Source organism: Oncorhynchus masou, chromosome 28 (assembly GCF_036934945.1).
Source record: "Oncorhynchus masou masou isolate Uvic2021 chromosome 28, UVic_Omas_1.1, whole genome shotgun sequence".
In the NCBI taxonomy this organism is placed as follows: Eukaryota; Metazoa; Chordata; class Actinopteri; order Salmoniformes; family Salmonidae; genus Oncorhynchus; species Oncorhynchus masou.
Window position 1 is genome coordinate 56,110,993 of NC_088239.1, and position 21,451 is coordinate 56,132,443.

The 21,451-nt window shown below is 43.4% G+C and overlaps 1 protein-coding gene across 1 annotated transcript; it reads left to right on the forward strand.

Annotated features, from left to right (window-relative positions):
* Positions 1-1,967: 1,967 nt before the first annotated feature.
* LOC135517947 (ATP-dependent RNA helicase DQX1-like) lies at positions 1,968-20,991 on the forward strand. Its single transcript, XM_064942684.1, is given in 13 exon segments — positions 1,968-2,272; positions 8,755-9,154; positions 9,301-9,494; positions 10,639-11,059; positions 16,720-17,019; positions 17,205-17,304; positions 17,440-17,598; positions 17,813-18,004; positions 18,188-18,203; positions 18,205-18,311; positions 18,487-18,677; positions 18,965-19,155; positions 19,511-20,991. Coding segments are annotated over 12 exon segments (2,415 nt in total). The 5' UTR covers positions 1,968-2,272; positions 8,755-8,827; the 3' UTR covers positions 19,728-20,991.
* The last annotated feature ends 460 nt before the right edge of the window (positions 20,992-21,451 follow it).

Genomic DNA, 21,451 nt, shown 5'->3' on the forward strand with positions numbered 1-21,451 from the left:
GACATATTTTAATACATCTAATAATAATAAAAATAGCTCATCTTATATTTGTGCGAAAATATGCGACGGACTAAGAAGAACAATTAATTTATGAATTTGTAAAATGTTATGTATCCGTGTATAAAACTGCTTTGATGAAAGGGTACATCACAGTTGAGACTTGGCGTGTCAAAAATAAATTTGATTTCTGACAGACGACAGAGACATGCTCCTCCCCCGTTGACTGTCGACTCCACCTGCCCTCCAGTGATGGGCATTCCGTCTTTTCGGCTCATTTGGCTCCGTTCACTTAAAAGAGCCGGCTCATTTCGCACCCAAACGGATCTTAGTGTAAAATGCGACCTGGAACCTACAAATATCAAATGTAAAGCCCAAAATGTAGGCTACCAGTATATCAGATCGTGAAATGCGCGTTCAAATACATTTTCACCTGGCCAAATGTTTAGATGGTCTCAGTGGTTTAGTGGAGGGTATACGCCGCACACCCACGTATTTCTTAATCTCCATTGATACATAATTTAGTGTAGTGCGGGTATACGCCACTTCAATTAATAAGGCTGATGGAACAGTTCAGAATGTTTAGCTTAAAATGTTGATAAACTATTTCTTTACATTTTAGTCGCAACCATGTACAGACGACGGTAGGGCTTTGGGTGAATGTTACAAAATGCAATTTGCGGGAAGACGCCGTTCTAAAATGTGCACCACACATGCGAGCGGTTTCATGAACAGAGATGGGCATATCCGTTAGAAATGTTGAAAGAATGGGGGTTTAAATATGCAACAACTATCATGGGTTGCTAATATGACTAGGATAATGCATTTGGCTGCTAGACAATGAAAGAACGTTTAAAGAAAACGCATACGAGTAGGCCTAAGTCTTTATAAAAAATAATTGTCTCCACGTTTCTGTGGTGGGGTTTTGGCTATAGGCTACTTTCAAGTAAGGTAAGACATGCCTCATATGAACTAAAAAGTCCAGGTGTCAAACAGTTAAAGAGTACAAATATATATAGCGATGCTAATGATAAGGATTTGGAGAAAGGCCTCTCTATTAAATGTTAATTACAGTACCTACAAAGTAGCCTATCTGTCAGAATGATATCATAATTATTTGTGTCAATCCAGTAGGCATTTATTTAGCAAGCTACAGAAACACTGCTAACCAAACAACAGTGCTTGGTGCCTGCACACTTGAATTAAACTACACTCAAAAAACAAAATTTCTTATATGTTTCCCAACCCTGGTTCTGGAGTACCCCCACAGTGTAATTTTGTATTGTAACCCTGGACAAGCACAGCTGCTTCAACTTGTCAACTAATCATCAAGCCTTCAATGAGCTGAAAGAGGTGTGGTTGTTCAGGGCTCCAACAAAAAGTGTACTGTTGGGGGTACTCTGAATTAAATGGTGTTGTTTTTCTGTTAAAAAAAAGTGTGGCTTTGAGAGTTAAAACCTGAAAAATTTAGGGAAAATAGGAAACCTGTGATCAAAAACAACAACATGTATCTATTTCTATGGTAGGCCTACTATTAGCCTAGTTATACAGTACAGCTTGGGTTGGCCTAACTTTGAAAAAACAATATGGGATTTATCGTTTTAGGTCATTCTGAGTGTAGGCTATGTCACTGTTTTTCATATAATTTTTGCGTCTGGAAAAAATGGAGTATACCTACTTCTCCAGGCATCACTACACCATTGGATAGCCTGTTGTCTTTGGGGCACTCAAAATATCAGCTTGGATGGGCTCTCCCCACTATTTGTGGTTTCTGCAGTGAGGATTCACCCTCATTGGTTAATAATTTTGTAACTTATCTGCAGAAAAACGTTGTTTTAAACTCACAAAGCAGTAGTAGCAATATGCAAATCAGGGAGCCAAATTAACGTCTCTTTCACCAATGCGATTCGGTTCCCGACGTTCACCAAAAAGATCCGTTCAAAAAGAGCCGTTCGTTCGCGAACGATCCATCACTACTGCCACGGTGAGTCGGACAAACATGGCGGCGGTTCGGTAGATCAAGACCCGACGACGAGCTTTATTTTATTAATGTCAACAATCACGGATAAACCAGAGGCCGAGAAGAACTGAATAGAGACTCCGTGTATAGTGGCAAACGGAAACATATTATGTTTCATCCAAGAAACGTCATACAGGTTTGTGTGACAACAGTGAACAGTAGAACGCTTCACTTACAGCGCAGTGGATAATTATTTTACTGGACATCCTGAACCTTGTTTGGGATTTTAGGAGACTCCAGAGAAATGTGTGGGAGGTAAGATGTCAATGGCATTTGACTACGTGGTTCTATAGTTGTTTTCGTCCCAGTTGGCTTAATTATATTTCTTTACTATCGAGCGTGTATGTCACTGTCAGCTGACACGTATTTCCTGACAGGTCGATACCCGACTCGGGAGATGGGCAGTAAACTAAGGGAGATAAGGAGAAAAGAGAATGAATACACACAGCATGAGTTATTGTTGGACGACTGACACAGGTGTTGTCAGCCCTAGTTTATAATTACCAAAAGCAGTGTCCATATCAGTCTATTGTCATGGCCATACAGTTCTCAAATATGGTCTCACATTCACATAATTGTTTTGGGGGATGCATTTGCACATAATGCCAAATAGTTATATACCAATATAACAATGCCTTTGTTTGCATGATAGTAAACAATAGATGTGCAAATAATACGAGTCATTGTTGACTATAACATAGTTATAACATGCGATGTCCTGCATCCAGTACTATTAGTTATTTTCCACTGTAAGCCCCAGGCTGACACTAGACCCCTCCCACATGTGATTCATATATGATGTTGAACATTACTATTCAACTCCCCATTCAACCTCCCCTCCTCAACCCATATTTCCCCATGGATGGACTCCCTTCATGCGATGAGCTCTAATGTTTTCCCCATAGCTCATACTAGCCCTCTGTGTATTCTTTGTTTTTGTATGCAGTTATATGTCAGTGTACTCAATAAACATAGGTAAGTGTCAAGCAGTTCAGGCTACTGGTAACCATGGACCATCAGAAGACAATATATATACAAAAGTACAGTTGAAGTCGGAAGTTTACATACACCTTAGCCAAATACATTTAAACTTGTCACAACTTCTCCTGAAGTCGTTGCCTCTCCTTGTTTGGGCGGTGCTCGGCGTTCGACGTCACCGGTCTTCTAGCCATCATTGATCCTTTTTTCATTTTCCATTGGTTTAGTCTTGTCTTCCCACACACCTGTTTTCAATCCCATTCATTATCTGTTGTGTATATAACCCTCTGTTTCCCCTCATGTCTTTGTCAGAGATTGTTTTATTGTCAGTGTAGTGTGTTTGTTGCGCGTCGGGTCCTTGTACCATGTTTGTTTGTTATGTACTTTTAGTGTTATGGAGCATACTCCGTGGACTTTATTAAAAGACTCCATTTTACACTCCATTTGACTCTCCTGCGCCTGACTTCCCTGCCACATATTATACCTATGCATGACAAAACTCAGTTTTTCACAATTTCTGACATTTAATCCTAGTAAAAATTCCCTGTCTTAGGTCAGTTGGGGTCACCACTTTATTTTAAGAATGTGAAATGTCCGAATAATAGTAGAGAGAATGATTTATTTCAGCTTTTATTTCTTTCATCACATTCCCAGTGAATCAGACATTAACATACACTCAATTTGTATTTGGTAGCATTGCCTTGAAATTGTTTAACTTGGGTCAAACGTTTTGGTTAGCCTTCCACAAGCTTCCCACAATAAGTTGGGTGAATTGTGGCCCATTATTTATGACAGAGCTGTTGTAATTGAATCAGGTTTGTAGGCCGTGCGCCTCCTTGCTCGCACACACTTTTTCAGTTCTGCCCACAAATTTTCTATAGGATTGAGGTCGGGGCTTTGTGATGGCCACTCCAATACCTTGACTTTGTTGTCCTTAAGCCATTTTGCCACAACTTTGGAAGTATGCTTGGGGTCATTGTCCATTTGGAAGACTCATTTGCGACCAAGCTTAAACTTCCTGACTGATGTCTTGAGATGTTGCTTCAATATATCCACATCATTTTATTCCTCATGGTGACATCTATTTTGTGAAGTGCACCAGTCCCTCCTGCAGCAAGGCATCCCCACAACATGATGCTGCCACACCCGTGCTTCACGGTTGGGATGGTGTTCTTCGGCTTGCAAGCCTCCCCCTTTTTCCTCCAAACATAATGATGGTCAATATGGCCAAACAGTTCTATTTTTGTTTCATCAGACAAGGACATTTCTCCAAAAAGTGCCATCTTTGTCCCTATGTGCAGTTGCAAACCGTAGTCTGGCTTTTTTTATGGCGGTTTTGGAGCAGTGGCTTCTTCCTTGCCTGAGCAGCCTTTCAGGGTATGTCGATATAGGACTCGTTTTACTGTGGATATACAGTGGGGCAAAAAAGTATTTAGTCAGCCACCAATTGTGCAAGTTCTCCCACTTATGATGAGAGAGGCCTGTAATTTTCATCATAGGTCCACTTCAACTATGACAGTGAGGGGAAAAAATCCAGAAAATCACATTGTAGGATTTTTAATGAATTTATTTGCAAATTATGGTGGAAAATAAGTATTTGGTCAATATCAAAAGTTTATCTCAATACTTTGTTATATACACTTTGTTGGCAATGACAGAGGTCAAATGTTTACTGTAAGTCTTCACAAGGTTTTCACACACTGTTGCTGGTATTTGGCCCATTCCTCCATGCAGATCTCCTCTAGAGCAGTGATGTTTTGGGGCTATTGCTGGGCAACACAGACTTTCAACTCCCTCCAAATATTTTCTATGGGATTGAGATCTGGAGATTGGCTAGGCCACTCCAGAAACCTGAAATGCTTCTTACGAAGCCACTCCTTCATTGTCCGGGCGATGTGTTTGGGATCATTGTCATGCTGAAAGACCCAGCCACGCTTCATCTTCAATACCCTTGCTGATGGAAGGAGGTTTTCACTCACAATCTCACAATACATGGCCCCATTCATTCTTTCCTTTACAGGGATCAGTCGTCCTGGTCCCTTTGCAGAAAAACAGCCCCAAAGCATGATATTTCCACCCCCATGCTTCACAGTAGGTATGGTGTTCTTTGGATGCAACACAGCTTTGTCCTCCAAACACGATGAGTTGAGTTTTTACCAAAAAGTTCTATTTTGGTTTCATCTGACCATATAACATTCTCCCAATCTTCTTCTGGATCATCCAAATGCTCTCTAGCAAACTTCAGACGGGCCTGGACATGTACTGGCTTAAGCAGGGGGACACGTCTCGCACTGCAGGATTTGAGTCCCTGGCGGCGTAGTGTGTTACTGATGGTAGGCTTTGTTACTTTGGTCCCAGCTCTCTGCAGGTCATTCAATAGGTCCCCCCGTGTGGTTCTGGGATTCTTGCTCACCGTTCTTGTGATCATTTTGACCCTACGGGGTGAGATCTTGCGTGGAGCCCCAGATCAAGGGAGATTATCAGTGGTATTGTATGTCTTCCATTTCCTAATAATTGCTCCCACAGTTGATTTCTTCAAAACCAAGCTGCTTACCTATTGCAGATTCAGTCTTCCCAGCCTGGTGTAGGTCTACAATTTTGTTTCTGGTGTCCTTTGACAGCTCTTTGGTCTTGGCCATAGTGGAGTTTGGAGTGTGACTGTTTGAGGTTGTGGACAGGTGTCTTTTATACTGATAACAAGTTCAAACAGGTGCCATTTATACAGATAACGAGTGGAGGACAGAGGAGCCTCTTAAAGAAGTTGTTACAGGTCTGTGAGAGCCAGAAATCTTGCTTGTTTGTAGGTGACCAAATACTTATTTTCCACCATAATTTGCAAATAAATTAATTAAAAATCCTACAATGTGATTTTCTGGATTTTGTTTTCTCATTTTGTCTGTCATAGTTGAAGTGTACCTATGATGAAAATTACAGGCCTCTCTCATATTTTTAAGTGGGAGAACTTGCACAATTGGTGGCTGACTAAATACTTTTTTGCCCCACTGTAGATACTTTTGTACCTGTTTCCTCCAGCATCTTCACAAGGTCCTTTGCTGTTGTTCCGGGATTGATTTGCACTTTTCGCACCAATGTACGTTCATCTCTAGGAGACAGAACGCGTCTCCTTCCTGAGCAGTATGACGGCTGCATGGTCCCATGGTGTTTATACTTGCGTACTAGTGTTTGTACAGATGAACGTGGTACCTTCAGGAGTTTGGAAATTGCTCCCAAGGATACACCAGACTTGTGGAGGTCTACAATTGTTTTTCTGAGGTCTTGACTCATTTGTTTTCCCATGATGTCAAGCAAAGAGGCACTGATTTTGAAGGTAGGCCTTGAAATACATCCAAAGGTACACCTTCAATTGACTCAAATGATGTCAATTAGCCTATCAGAAGCTTCTAAAGTCATGGCATCATTTTCTGGAATTTCCAAGCTGTTTAAAGGCACAGTCAACGTAGTGTATGTAATCTTCTGACCCACTAGAATTGTGATACAGTGAATTATAAGTGAAATAATCTGTCTGTAAACAATTGTTGGAAAAATTACTTGTGTCATATGCAACGTAGATGTCCAAACCGACTTGCCAAAACTATAGGTTGTTAACAAGAAATTTGTGGAGTGGTTGAAAAATGAGTTTTAATGACTCCAACCTAAGTGTATGTAAACTTCCGACTTCAACTATGAATACAGCCGTGGCCAAAAGTTTTGAGAATGAAACAAATATTAATTTTCACAAACTTTGCTCCTTCAGTGTCTTTAGATATTTTTGTCAGATGTTCACATTGTTAAAATAAGTGGTGATCCTAACTGACCTAAGACAGGGAATTATTACTAGGATTAAACGTCAGGAATTGTGAAAAACTGAGTTTAAATGTATTTGGCCAAGGTGTATGTAAACTTTCGACTTCAACTGTATTTAACCAACCACAACTTACCCATTTTAAAGTCATACATTATTTTATCCAGCCTAGTAGTGAAGTTAATCTAGGTCTTATACCATTTTTATCTGAGGTTTCTAGGGAATGTACAAAGGCAGCTTCCATCTAGAGTGTAAACTTTGCATTATGGACAAATTTTATGCATTGACTCGGTCCGCATTGTTTGCATATCAGTGTTGCTGATGGTTTTAACACAGAGAAGTGGTTGTTAACCATGACTGATTACATGTGTAAGTCTGTGTGTGTCTATGTCTTTCTGTGTGTGTGTGTGTGTGTGTGTGTGTGTGTGTGTGTGTGTGTGTGTGTGTGTGTGTGTGTGTGTGTGTGTGTGTGTGTGTGTGTGTGTGTGTGTGTGTGTGTTTGTGTGTTTGAGAGAGAGAGAGTGCTCTCGTGTGGATTGCTCCATGCACATGGGGCAAATGCAGACATTCCAGGAGTGAGTGGAATATCACAGGCCCACAGCTGCTGTACAGAGCTAGAGCTGCTCTGTGCTGTCTGTCACTGAAGCTGTCTGACTTCCTAGGCCTTTCAATGACTAGACTAGCAACTATGCACTCTGCATAGCACAACTGTTACTGTATACTTAGCTAGTCAAGGTTGAAAATGGCCTTACCCCTGTGAAAAGTTTGAGACTTCTTACACCACATCAAACTTTCTATCTCAGGATATAAATCATAACATACAGTACCAGTCAAAAGTTTGGACACACCTACTCACTCAAGGTTTTTTCTTTATTTGTACTTTTCTACATTGTAGAATAATAGTGAATACATAACAACTATGAAATAACTAATGTGGAATCATGTAGTAACCAAAAAAGGGTTAAACAAATCAAAATATATTTTAGATTAATCAAAGTTGCCACCCTTTGCCTTCATGACAGCGTTGCACACTCTTGGCATTCTCTCAACCAGATTCACCTGGAATGCTTTTCCAACAGTCTTGAAGGAGTTCCCACATATTCTGAGCACTTGTTGGGTGCTTTTCCTTCACGTTGCGGCCCAACTCATCCCAATCTATCTCAATTGGGTTGATGTCTGGTGATTGTGGAGGCCAGGTCATCTGATGCAGCACTCCATCACTCTCCATCTTGGTCAAATAGCCCTTACACAGCCTGGAGGTGTGTTGGGTCATTGTCCTGTTGAAAAACAAATGATAGTCCCAAGCGCAAACCAGATGGGATGGCGTATCGCTGCCAAATGCTGTGATAGCCATGCTGGTTAAGTGTGCCTGGAATATGGACTTGGTCTTTTACCAAATAGGACTATCGTCTGTATACATTGTCACAAAACAACTGATTGGCTCAAATGCATTAAGAAGGAAAGAAATTCCACAAATGAACTTTTAACAAGGCACACCTGTTAATTGAAATGCATTCCAGGCGACTACCTCATGAAGCTGGTTGAGAGAATGCCAAGAGTGTGCAAAGCTGTCATCAAGGCAAAGGGTGGCTAAGAATCTCAAATATAAAATAGATTGTGATTTGTTTACCATTTTTTGGGTTACTATATTATTTCATATGTGTTTTTTCATAGTTGTGACATCTTCACTATTATTCTACAAAGTAGAAAATAGTAAAAATAAAGAAAACCCTGGAATGAGAAGGTGTGTCCAAACTTTTGACTGGTATTGTATATATATTACATTTCCTTCAGTGACTCAAGTTTAACACCAGGCCCCTAGCCTCAAGCAAATGAATCCCTATGTCTCAAGACAGGGGTCAACTAGGTTGACTTTAAAACTTGCTCTACAAGCTCTAACACAACAGCATCCATCCAGATAACCAATGCCTCTTTTATTCTTTGTTCCTCTCCCCAGGTAATCTCCAGTCACTCCGTTACCACCCCTTTCCCTTTCTCCCCTTCCGTCTCCCCCAACCCACCCCGCAATTATGGCATCATCCCCTCCTGCAGCCCCCTCGACAACGTCCCCCTCTACCCTCCGCCCTCCCTCAGCTCTGGACTCTCTCTCCATGTCCTCTCTCCTGTCTGGGGACCTGGAAGACGAGGCGGGAGACAGAGGGGGGGAAGAGGGTGGCCTGGGTGACCTGGAGGTGAACCCGTACGACGGCTTGCCCTTCTCGTCACGCTACTACTCCCTGCTGGAGGAGAGGAAGAGGCTTCCTGTTTGGAGCCTTAAGTACCGCCTGCTGGAACACCTGGAGACAAACAGCATGGTCGTGGTCAGCGCCCCCAGTGGCACGGGAAAGAGCACACAGGTAAGAGGCATGCATAATACGTACAAACATGCACGCACACACAGAGGCATGGGCACACACATGAGCGCTGGTGGTGAAGAGCACTCTCACTCTGTCTCCCTCCATCTCTTTGTCTCTATCTCTGTCCCTCACCTTCTCTCTCCAAGGTGCCCCAGTGGTGTGTGGAGTATGCCCAGTCCCATGAGTTCTCCCATGGCTTGGTGTGCTGTTCCCAACCCTACGCTGTGGCTGCAGCGAGTCTGGCCCTCAGAGTGGCTGATGAGATGGACCTGAGTCTGGGCCTGGAGGTGGGCTACTGTGTCCCCCATGATGATGGCTGTACCCCTGATACACTACTCAGGTGAGGAGGGAGGTAGACACACAGGTGTGCATGAAGATTGGGCCATGTGTATGTACACACACATACACATAGGTACAAGCTTGGGTACACACCCATCACACTATATGACGGTATGGTCCTTACTTCCTCTTTATCTTCTTCTAACTCAAATCAAATGTATTTCTAAAGTGCTTTTTACTTCAGAAACCCAGCCTAAAACCCCACACGGTGGTTTGTCTAACTAGTTTGTCCACCCTCCTTTCTGCTCTTCCCTGGATTAGAATATTGTTGTCCTTGTATTCTTATCTCTTATCTCTCTTTCTCTCTCTGTCTCCCCCTGAGGTGCAATACAATCGAATTAAAAGTGCAATATGCAGAAATCGCTCCCCCATTTCCTGGTTGCTAAAATTCTAATAGTTTTCCTAATTTCAGTTTATGTGACAAAATAAATGTAGAGACATTGTACCATCTAAACCGCTGTGAAATATATTTTCCATAACCAAAAATATTATATTTTCAGCTGTTAGAAGCTGGTATACAAAGCTGAAGCTCAAAGATGCAAAAAAGTAAACTTAAATCTGAAATATGTAACTTTTGGTCGAACCGACCAAATTCACATAGAAATATTTGTTATAGATATGTCACTCATTGAAAGCAGGTCTAAGAAGCGGTTATCTGTTCTATGTGCTCTATTTCTATGCTTCCCATTATAACGTTTCATTTTTGCGTCTTTTACTTTCAGTTTTGTTCACCAGCTTCAACAGCTGAAAATACAATATTTTTGGTTATGGAAAATATATTTCACAGCGGTTTAGATGGTACAATGAGTTTCTCAAACTCGGTCCTGGGTTCCCCCCTCCTAGGTGCATGTTTTTTTTTTGGGGGGGGGGGGGGAGACCCTGCTCTACACTATACTTGCTTGTTTGTCACATAAACCGAAATTAAGTGAACTATTGGAAATTTAGCAACCAGGAAATGATGGGGATTTCTACATAGTGCATCTTTAAGACCGGGAAGCATAGAAATAGCACACACAGAACAAATTTACCGCTTCTGTGTAAGAATGACAATGTAATGAGAATGAGATCTATAACTTCATTTCTAAAAAAAGTTACATATTGCATCTTTAAGGGGTGAGTTTGTTTCTCTCCATGATCTCTCTCAGGTTTGTCAGTGACTCTCTGCTCCTGGGAGAGATGATGTCGGACCCCCTGCTGCGTCAGTACGGGGTGCTGGTGGTGGACGAGGTGCAGGAGCGCACGGTGCCCACCGACGTCCTCCTGGGCCTGCTGCGGGATGTATGTGACCAGCGCTCCGACAACCTCCGTGTGGTCCTGCTCACCGACCCCTCCCTCGCCCCCAGCCTTGCCACCTTCCTGGGTGAAAGAGTTCCGCTTCTAACACTGGGTGAGCCTGTCGGAGGTACATCTGACACAGAGATGAGGAGGAGACCACTGGTTGTCATGGAAACGGTGTACAGGGATCCTGGAGGGAGGGAGTCGGCGGCAGCAGCGTGTCATATAGTGTTGGATCTTCACCGCAGGGGGGAGGAGGGGGATGTAATGGTCTTTCTCCCCAGTGCCCAGGTAGATGCACGCACACACACAACACAGTATACTAAATATATCCAAGCTAATCTCATTAACTACTGGGGCTGTTTTTATCAGATCAGTAGATGGTAGATGCCAAGTAGGCCTACTGCTGGTACAGAGAGATGGCTCAGTGGGTTATGTTTGGTTGGGTTAGTTAGGGTAGTTAGGGCTAGTTGGTGTTAGTGTAGTTGGGGTTTGTGGGCTACATGCAACAGTAGAGTTGTGATATTACTTCCCACACGATGTAAGTCGTTTTGGATCAAAGTGACTGCTAAATCAACTTATTTTCTATCCCATATTTTCTTGTCCGTTTCTGATCGACTTTCTTCCATCTGAAAATCCCTATTGAACTGAGTCTTATTTCTTAATGCTTTGTTGTGCTGTGTTTTGTAATATGCCATCATCTTCCTTGTCTGTTGTTGCCACTCACGCTGGGGACAGAGAAATGAGGGCACTGTAACCTTAGACTGCTGAATGGCATCAGTGTGTATCCGGTGTCCTGGTTAATGCATCCAGAACACACACACACAGATTGATAGATAAATAGATACATACACTTCACCCAGACATGCACATATTTTAGGATATTATTCATTTCCAGCACAGATCCCTGTCATATTCACATCCACCTCTCACATACACACTCCCACTATGTCAACATCACCACACCCTAGCTCCTCGCCGCATTCCCGGCCATGGTTTCAAATCCAGAGGCATACCTGGCCTTAAGTACAGTAGTTGACGCCATGGCTGTAAAACACAGGGCTAGCTACCCAGCAGAACTGATCTGGTTAAGGCTTATTAGAAGAGTCACAGTGAACAGAGTACTGTTTGCCAAGTCTCAACTCAGATCAACCTAAACTATGCGTTTAGGGAGAGGGAGGGAGCGAGAGAGGGGGTGAAACACGAGAAAGGAGCAGGAGAATGGGCACAGGGGATATACCCCAATATGCTCAAATAGATTATTTATTCATTTAGATAACGTTTTACTTTTTAAAACAATAAAATCTCATTGGTTTAGATAGCTTAATGTGAGGACGCCATTAAAAAGTGTGAAGACTTTGCCAGGGCAAGGGGTGGGGCAGTGGCAAAGATGAGGAGTTGCTTCCACTCTTCCCCTTTAATTGCCCTCAGTCTGTACCCTATGGTCAATCCCTTTAACTGGTTAGCATAACAAATCCCACACAGCTGCAGGAAGGAGGGAGAAAATGATAGCCTTCAAATCCAATCCAATTTTATTGGTCACATACACATCTTTAGCAGATGTTATTGCGGGTGTAGTGAAATGCTTGTGTTCTAGCTCCAGCAGTGTAGTAATATCTAACAATTTACAACAATACACAAATCTAAAAGTAAAAGAATGGAATTAAGAAATATATAAATATAAATATTAGGACTAGCAATGTCGGAGTGGCATTGACTAAATACAGTAGATTTATATGAGATGAGTAAAGCAGTATGTAAACATGATTAAAGTGATTAGTGTTCCATTATTTAAAGTGGCCAGTGATTCCATGTCTATGTATATAAGGCAGCAGCCTCTAAGGTACAGGGTTGAGTAGACGGGTGGTACCCGACTAGTGATGGCTATTTAACAGTCTGATCGCCTTGAGATAGAAGCTATTTTTCAGTCTCTCAGTTCCAGCTTTGATGCACCTGTACTGACCTTGCCTTCTGCGGGGTGAACAGGCCGTGGCTTAGGTGGTTGATGATCTTTTTGGCCTTCCTGTGACATCAGGTGCTGTAGGTGACCTGGAGGGCAGGCAGTGTGCCCCCGGTGATGCGTTGGGCAGACCACACCACCCTCTGGAGAGCCCTGCGGTTGCAGGCGGTGCAGTTGCAGTCCCAGGAGGTGATACAGCACAACAGAATGCTCTCAATTGTGCATCTGTAAAAGTTTGTGTGGGTCTTAGGGACCGAGCCGAATTTCTTCAGCCTCCTGAGGTTGAAGAGGCGCTGTTGTGCCTTCCTCACCACAGTGTCTGTGTGGGTGGACTATTTCAGTGATGTGTACACCGAGGGACTTGAAGCTTTCCACATTATCCACTGCGGTCCCATCGATGTGGATAAGGGCGTGCTCCCTCTGCTGTTTCCTGAAGTAAATGATTAGCTCCTTTGTTTTGTTGATGTTGGAGGGGTAGAGTGGAGTTTGGAGGGGTAGAGAGGAGAGCGGAGGGGTAGAGTGGAGGGCGGAAAGAGTAGATGCATTTGGGACACTAAACTCTACATTGCATTCATGCACTGCATTTAGGGAACTTAAATAGCATGTTCTCTTTTTATTGAAATGACAGTGGCTCTACTTGTCCGCTCATTCACTTGTCTAACAAAGGACAAGTTTTAGAATGTCAGGAAATAAAGTTTCTCAAGAGCGTGTCAAGGTGCCCAGGATAGAACAGTATACAGTGCATTCGGAAAGTATTCAGAACCCTAACAAATTTTGTTACGTTACAGCCTTATTCTAAAATGTATTTAAAATGTTTTATCTACACACAATACCCCATAATGACAAAGCAAAAACAGGTTTTTAGAAATGATTGCAAATGTGTAATATATATATACAGTGCCTTGCGAAAGTATTCGGCCCCCTTGAACTTTGCGACCTTTTGCCACATTTCAGGCTTCAAACATAAAGATATAAAACTGTATTTTTTTGTGAAGAATCAACAAGTGGGACACAATCATGAAGTGGAACGACATTTATTGGATATTTCAAACTTTTTTAACAAATCAAAAACTGAAAAATTGGGCGCGCAAAATTATTCAGCCCCTTTACTTTCAGTGCAGCAAACTCTCTCCAGAAGTTCAGTGAGGATCTCTGAATGATCCAATGTTGACCTAAATGACTAATGATGATAAATACAATCCACCTGTGTGTAATCAAGTCTCCGTATAAATGCACCTGCACTGTGATAGTCTCAGAGGTCAGTTAAAAGCGCAGAGAGCATCATGAAGAACAAGGAACACACCAGGCAGGTCCGAGATACTGTTTAAAGAAGTTTAAAGCCGGATTTGGATACAAAAAGATTTCCCAAGCTTTAAACATCCCAAGGAGCACTGTGCAAGCGATAATATTGAAATGGAATGAGTATCAGACCACTGCAAATCTACCAAGACCTGGCCGTCCCTCTAAACTTTCAGCTCATACAAGGAGAAGACTGATCAGAGATGCAGCCAAGAGGTCCATGATCACTCTGGATGAACTGCAGAGATCTACAGCTGAGGTGGGAGACTGTCCATAGGACAACAATCAGTCGTATATTGCACAAATCTGGCCTTTATGGAAGAGTGGCAAGAAGAAAGCCATTTCTTAAAGATATCCATAAAAAGTGTTGTTTAAAATTTGCCACAAGCCACCTGGGAGACACACCAAACATGTGGAAGAAGGTGCTCTGGTCAGATGAAACCAAAATTGAACTTTTTGGCAACAATGCAAAACGTTATGTTTGGCGTAAAAGCAACACAGCTCATCACCCTGAACACACCACCCCCACTGTCAAACATGGTGGTGGCAGCATCATGGTTTGGGCCTGCTTTTCTTCAGCAGGGACAGGGAAGATGGTTAAAATTGATGGGAAGATGGATGGAGCCAAATACAGGACCATTCTGGAAGAAAACCTGATGGAGTCTGCAAAAGACCTGAGACTGGGACGGAGATTTGTCTTCCAACAAGGCAATGATCCAAAACATAAAGCAAAATCTACAATGGAATGGTTCAAAAATAAACATATCCAGGTGTTAGAATGGCCAAGTCAAAGTCCAGACCTGAATCCAATCGAGAATCTGTGGAAAGAACTGAAAACTGCTGTTCACAAATGCTCTCCATCCAACCTCACTGAGCTCGAGCTGTTTTGCAAGGAGGAATGGGAAAAAAATTCAGTCTCTCGATGTGCAAAACTGATAGAGACATACCCCAAGCGACTTACAGCTGTAATCGCAGCAAAAGGTGGCGCTACAAAGTATTAACTTAAGGGGGCTGAATAATTTTGCACACCCAATTTTTCAGTTTTTGATTTGTTAAAAAAGTTTGAAATATCCAATAAATGTCGTTCCACTTCATGATTGTGTCCCACTTGTTGTTGATTCTTCACAAAAAATAGAGTTTTATATCCTTATGTTTGAAGCCTGAAATGTGGCAAAAGGTCGCAAAATTCAAGGGGGGCGAATACTTTCGCAAGGCACTGTATATATATATATATATATATACCTGTATATATGGAAATATTACATTTACAAACCCTTTACTCAGTAATTTGTTGAAACACCTTTTGCAGCGATTACAGCCTCGAGACACTACAAGCTTGGCACACCTGTATTTGGGGAGTTTCTCCCATTCTTCTCTGCAGATCCTTTCAAGCTCTGTCAGGTTGGATGGGGAGCATCACTGCACAGCTATTTTCAGGTCTCTCCAGAGAAGTTTGATCGGGTTCAAGTCCGGGCTCTGGCTGGGCCACTCAAGGACATTCAGAGACTTGTCCCAAAGCCACTCCTGCATTGTCTTGGCTGTGTGCTTAGGGTTGTTGTCCTGTTGGAAGGTGAACCTTCACCCCAGTCTGAGTTCTTGAGCACTCTGGAGCAGGTTGTCATCAAGGCTTTCTCTGTACTTTGCTCCGTTCATCTTTCCCTCGTCTCCCAGTCCGTGCTGCTGAAAACATTCCCACAGCATGATGCTGCCACCACCATGCTTCACTCTAGGGATGGTGTCAGGTTTCCTTCAGACGTGGCGCTTGGCATTCAGGCCAAAGAGTTCAATCTTGGTTTCATCAGACCAGAGAATCTTGTTTCTCATGGGCTGAGAGTCCTTTAGGTGACTTTTGGCAAACTCCAAGCGGACTGTCATATGCCTTTTACTATGGAGTGGCTTCCGTCTGGCCACTCTACCATGAAGACCTAATTGGAAAGGAAAGGGGGATACCTAGTCAGTTGTACAACTGAATGACTTCAACTGAAATGTGTCTTCCGGATTTAACCCAACCCTTCTGAATTAGAGAGGTGCGGGGGGTGGCCTTAATTGACATCCACGTCTTCAGTGCCCGGGGAACAGTGGGTTAACTGCCTTGCTGAGGGGCAGAACGACATATTTTTACCTTGTCAGCTTGTGGTGGAATGCTGCAGAGATGGTTGTCTTTCTGGAAGCTCTGTCAGTGACCATCGGGTTCTTGGTCACCACCCTGATAAAAGCACTTCTCCCCCGATTGCTCAGTTTGGCCGGACGGCCACCTCTAGGAAGAGTCTTGGTGGTTCCAAACTTCTTCCATTTAAGAAGGATGGACGCCACTGTGTTCTTGGGGACCTTCAATGCTGCAGACATTTTTTGGAACCCTTCCCCAGATCTGTGCCTCGACACAATCCTGTCTCGGTGCTCTACAGACACTTGGCTTGGTTTTTGCTCATGCAATGTCAACTGTGGGACCTTATATAGACAGGTGTGTGCCTTTCCAAATCATGTCCAATCAATAGAATTTATCACAGGTAGACTCCAATCAAGTTGTAGAAAAATCTCAAGGTTGATCAATGGAAACAGGATGCACCTGAGCTCATAGCATTTACAAAAAAATAAGGCTGTAATATAACAAAATGTGGGGAAAGGGAAGGGGTCTGAATACTCTCCGAATGCACTCTATATTATCAACCATCTCTCTCTCTCTGTTTCTCAGGAGATAGATGAGTGTGGCTTTCTGCTGCAGAAGGAGTCTGTGGCCCTGAGTCCTCAGCTGGGGCCCCTCAGAGTTCTACACCTCCATACAGGCCTCGGGGGGGCCACCCAGCGCGTCTACGAACCTGAGCCAGAAAGGCCTTCTGGTGACACGGAGGAGTCTGAAGGACTGGATGGGCCAGGGATAGGGGTGGGGATGGGAGTGAGGCGCAGGGTTATCCTCACAGACACCCTGGGGGAGGCCTCCTTCTCTCTATCTGCAGTGCGCTACGTCATAGACACAGGCATGCAACTCAAGACAGTGAGTATTCATTTATCAGAGGTGGGAGGGAGAAGGAGTGTGTGTGGTACTATCCTACACAGTGGGCTCATCCCCGTTGTCAAATGTGGCAATGCTACAATGCCACATAACCTCAACAAACTATTGAGGTGTACCGAGTTGCAGTGCCATGCATAACCTCCCACTCTTCTGCCTCCGTGTCATAGGTTTACAACCCTCAAATCAGAGCAGACTCACAGGTCCTGCGTCCAATCAGCCGGCACCAGGCAGACATGCGGACGCAGAGGGTAAACGGTGACCTACCAGGTAGGTTAAGGTCAATCAAGCTGTTTAAAAAAATCATCATGGAATGTGGTGTTTTTCTCATTTAAGAGAAGGGACATAGATAGCTGTTACAGGCCAACTATGTGTTCTTCTGACCCCTCTCTCCTGTCCCTCCAGGTCTGTGTTTCCGTCTGTACCCCCAGGCTCTTTATGAGGAGGGCATGGCAGAGGCCCGCAGCCCGGGGGTAATGGAAGAGAACCTCAGCCACCTGGTGCTGCTGCTCAAGAGGCTGGACATCGCTGACATGGGCCAGTGCAAGTTCCTGGACAGGCCTGGTAAGGAGGGTCACGCATCATCTAGCTAGTTGAGCCTTGCTCTTCTCCTTTGAATGAATAAAGTGCACCTTTTTTTCATGGGGAGTTTGTGTTTACCAGGTACCTTCTATTTTGTGATATCAGACAAAATATAAATATAATATCTTCCAATATCCCTCAATTTCTTCAATCCATCCCTCTCTATTTTATTCTCTCTTCTATTCCCCTCCCCCAGCTCCCGAGGCTCTGATGCAGGCTCTAGAGGACCTGGACTACCTTGCAGCACTGGATGATGATGGGAACCTGTCTGAAGTGGGCATCATTATGTCAGAGCTGCCTCTGGAGCCTTCGCTGGCTAAGGCCCTCATCGCTGCCTGCGAGTTCGACTGTGTTAATGAGCTGCTCACCATTGCCGCCATGCTCACAGGTACACACGACAGACACACACACTACACTCACTACACTGACCAAGGTGCTTATTACTGGCTATAAAATGTGCCTTTACTCATAGCTTCTTTTTTTTTACGTGCAGTTCAGAATATTGCTTTGTTTCTATAACTTTTACTTTTTGTTCTTTAACATTCAATTCTCCACCTGTGTGTGTTCCCAGCTCCCCCCTGCTTTGTGACCCCCACCCCAGAGGGAGGAGGCAGCAGCCACTCACAGACGTCCACTGTTGCACAATGAGGGAGACCACCTCACCCTCATCAACATCTACAACGCCTATATACAGCGTGAGTCTATATAATACTACACACACACACAGCTGCAATGTACAGGAGGTTTGGTTTATGCGCACAAACACAAACACACACGCACACAAACATCAACTTATAGATATACACAAATGGGCACAACATGCATTTTACACAGTTCTCCTCCTGAATATTAATCTGATTGCTCTTTTAGACAATGAGGATGATGCCTGGTGTACTACCAACTTCCTGAACCCCGCTGCATTAAGATTGGCTGGGATGATTAGGGCGGAGCTGCTGGAGGTGATGCAACGAATAGAGTTGCCCGTCTCGCCTCCTGCGTTTGGTTGCCAAGACAACTGCACTAATATCAAGCGTGCGCTCATCTCAGGGTTCTTCCTCAAGGTAAAAAGACTCATCAGTTCACTTCTCTATTGAAGATTAGATTGTTAGTTCATGTTGTGTGTCTGAAATTTGACAGGGAAATATATAGACCCGAACCTCTCTCTCTCTATCCTCTCCCCTATTTGTTTTTACCTTACTGTCTTTCTCAATTTTCATATTTTCTTCTTTCTTTCCATTCTGGTGTCTCTCTGCCTATTGCCCCCTCCCCCTCGTTCTCTCCTGCTATTTCTGTACTTGTTTCTCTATTTTGTTGCGTTTTCTCTTCTCCCTTCCCCTCTCTCTCTCAGGTGGCTCATGATGTGGACGGCTCAGGTAACTACCTCCTGTTGACTCACCGTCACGTGGCTCACCTCCACCCCTTCTCCTCCTATCTGTGTCGCCGGCCACGCCCCAACCCCCCCTCCTGGGTGCTCTACCACGAATTTACCATCTCCCACGACAACTGTGTCCGCACCGCCTCCGAGGTGCATCCCCACATGTAAGTAACCCCGACATTTTTTGTGAACTTTTGTTGTAGTTCGTATGCATGTAATGCACACAGTAACCCTGAACTTCTTTAGGCCTTCCACATAGTGGCGACTTTGCTCCCTTTTGGAATACTAGTCATTTGATAGACAGTTCAGTAAACTGTACTATCTGTCAGAAGATAGTGGGTGCATTCCAGGTTGTCATGCTGCGCAGATGATCAGATCGAACAACCACAAGCGTTAAACTTCTACGGAACCATGTTAATATGATATAGAAGTCTTCTGACATGTGCACATGTCATTACATTGAGGTAAACTCGGCATTTAAGTGCATTACTTTTATGTAACCTTGTTTTCTGTGGGAAGGTTGGTGGAGCTGGCCCCTCAGTACTACCTGGGCAACCTGCCGTCCAGCGAGGGACGGGACCAGCTGATGGAGCTGAGACAGAGTCTGCTGCCCCCAGAGGAGGAACAGGAGAGGGGGCCAGAGGGGACCTATGACACATCCCACATTGAGGACCACTTAGACAGGACTGCAGATCCACGTAATCAGGACAGCACTGAGCTGTGTGTCATACAGTGACGGGAACGGAGTGGCCGACCAAAAGCAGAACCAAGGGAGGAGAACCTGAGATGGAGGACATGGATGCACTATGCACACTCAAAGTGCTTACTGGGAACACACTACAGAACTGTACTGTTGCACGGACAGCTGATGAGGGAGAGAATGTACAGTACACTCTCCAGCCATACACAGCTGTATGGAAGCAGTTGTTTACATCTGAGTGAATAGGGCTCACCGACAGGTGTTAGTGAAATATTTTTCAAATGAGATTACATGCATTTTTGGCACATGAAAATGTTTGAGACTGAACCTGCATAGTTCCTATAAAAGAGACTGTATACTGGTACCCAATGTAATATACAGTGTATTTGGAAAGTATTGAGACCCCTTGACTTGATTTTTGCTGTGACATGCACCAACTGTGGGACCTTACACAGGTGTGTGCCTTTCCAAATCATGTCCAATCAATTGAATTTACCACAGGTGGACTCCAATCAAGTTGTAGAAACATCTCAAGAAGTTTCAATATCGAGTCCCATAGCAGAGGGTCTGAATACTTACCGGTATGTAAGTAAGGCATTTGTTTTTTATTTTTTATAAATGTGCAAATGTTTCTAAAAACCTGTTTTTCACTTTGTCATTATATGCATTGTGTGTAGATTGATGGCCAAAGAGTTCAATCTTGGTAGAATAAGGCTGTGTCGTAACGAAATGTAGAAAAAAGGAAGGGGTTTGAATACTTCTCGAATGCACTGTTGAGAATTATATATTGTCAGAAAAGTTTACTATTCTACGAGGGTACCTGATACTTCACTGAAGATATCAGTCAGCTGTCAGGTGGACATGCATCCTGTCAATGACGACAGTTGAGGTATGGCATTGATGCTGTCACTTCCAGGGAATGTGTTTTTGTTGTTTGTTGTGGCACCAGCACCTATCTCTTCAGTGGAAACTTTGATCCCTTTGTAGAAGTGCCCAATCACAGAAGTTTGATGTGGACTGGACATGTGATTCTCAGGGCTCAGTTGGGTTTATGGAGGGCGATCTACCATTGTACAGAGCTTCCATGTTGAGGGATTTAGAATCCAGTTTTTGCTACCGTTGTTCTTTGTATTCTATTGGGTTTAGTGTTTGTATCTGGACCCCTCTTCCCCCACCCCAATGTGTTTAAATAATCAAATATTTGTGTGTGCAAATCAAAGGGTGTCAGGTCAGCCTCCCCTATCTAAAACAACTTAAGTATATGATATTGAACATCAAAATAAAAGGTTAATTTGTTGAATATCGACTTGAAATAGTTAACTACTTGATTTGAAAGGATTCCTCCGGCCTTTGATGTTAGCCGACACCAACCTGTCAAAGATGGAGCGTTTGTACTTCTCCTCGGGTTGAGTGGTAGAGGGAATCCAAAACCAATTGTATGCCTTTCGAAAACATGTTTTCTAAACATTCAAAAAGAGTATTTGGTATTTCATTTTGGATCCACATTAGCTGTTGTGAAAGCCGCTGCGACACATAATATAGAACATTAACAGACAACAGTTCAAGTACAGATCTACATACATTTAAAAACGGCACACATAGCCTACATATCAATACATAGATAAAAACATCTAGGTCAAATAGGGGAGAGGCGTTATGCTGTGAGGTTTGCTTTATCCGTTTTAAACCAGGTTTGCTGTTCATTTGAGCAATAGGAGATGGAATTTCCATGCAATAATGGCTCTATATAATACTGTACG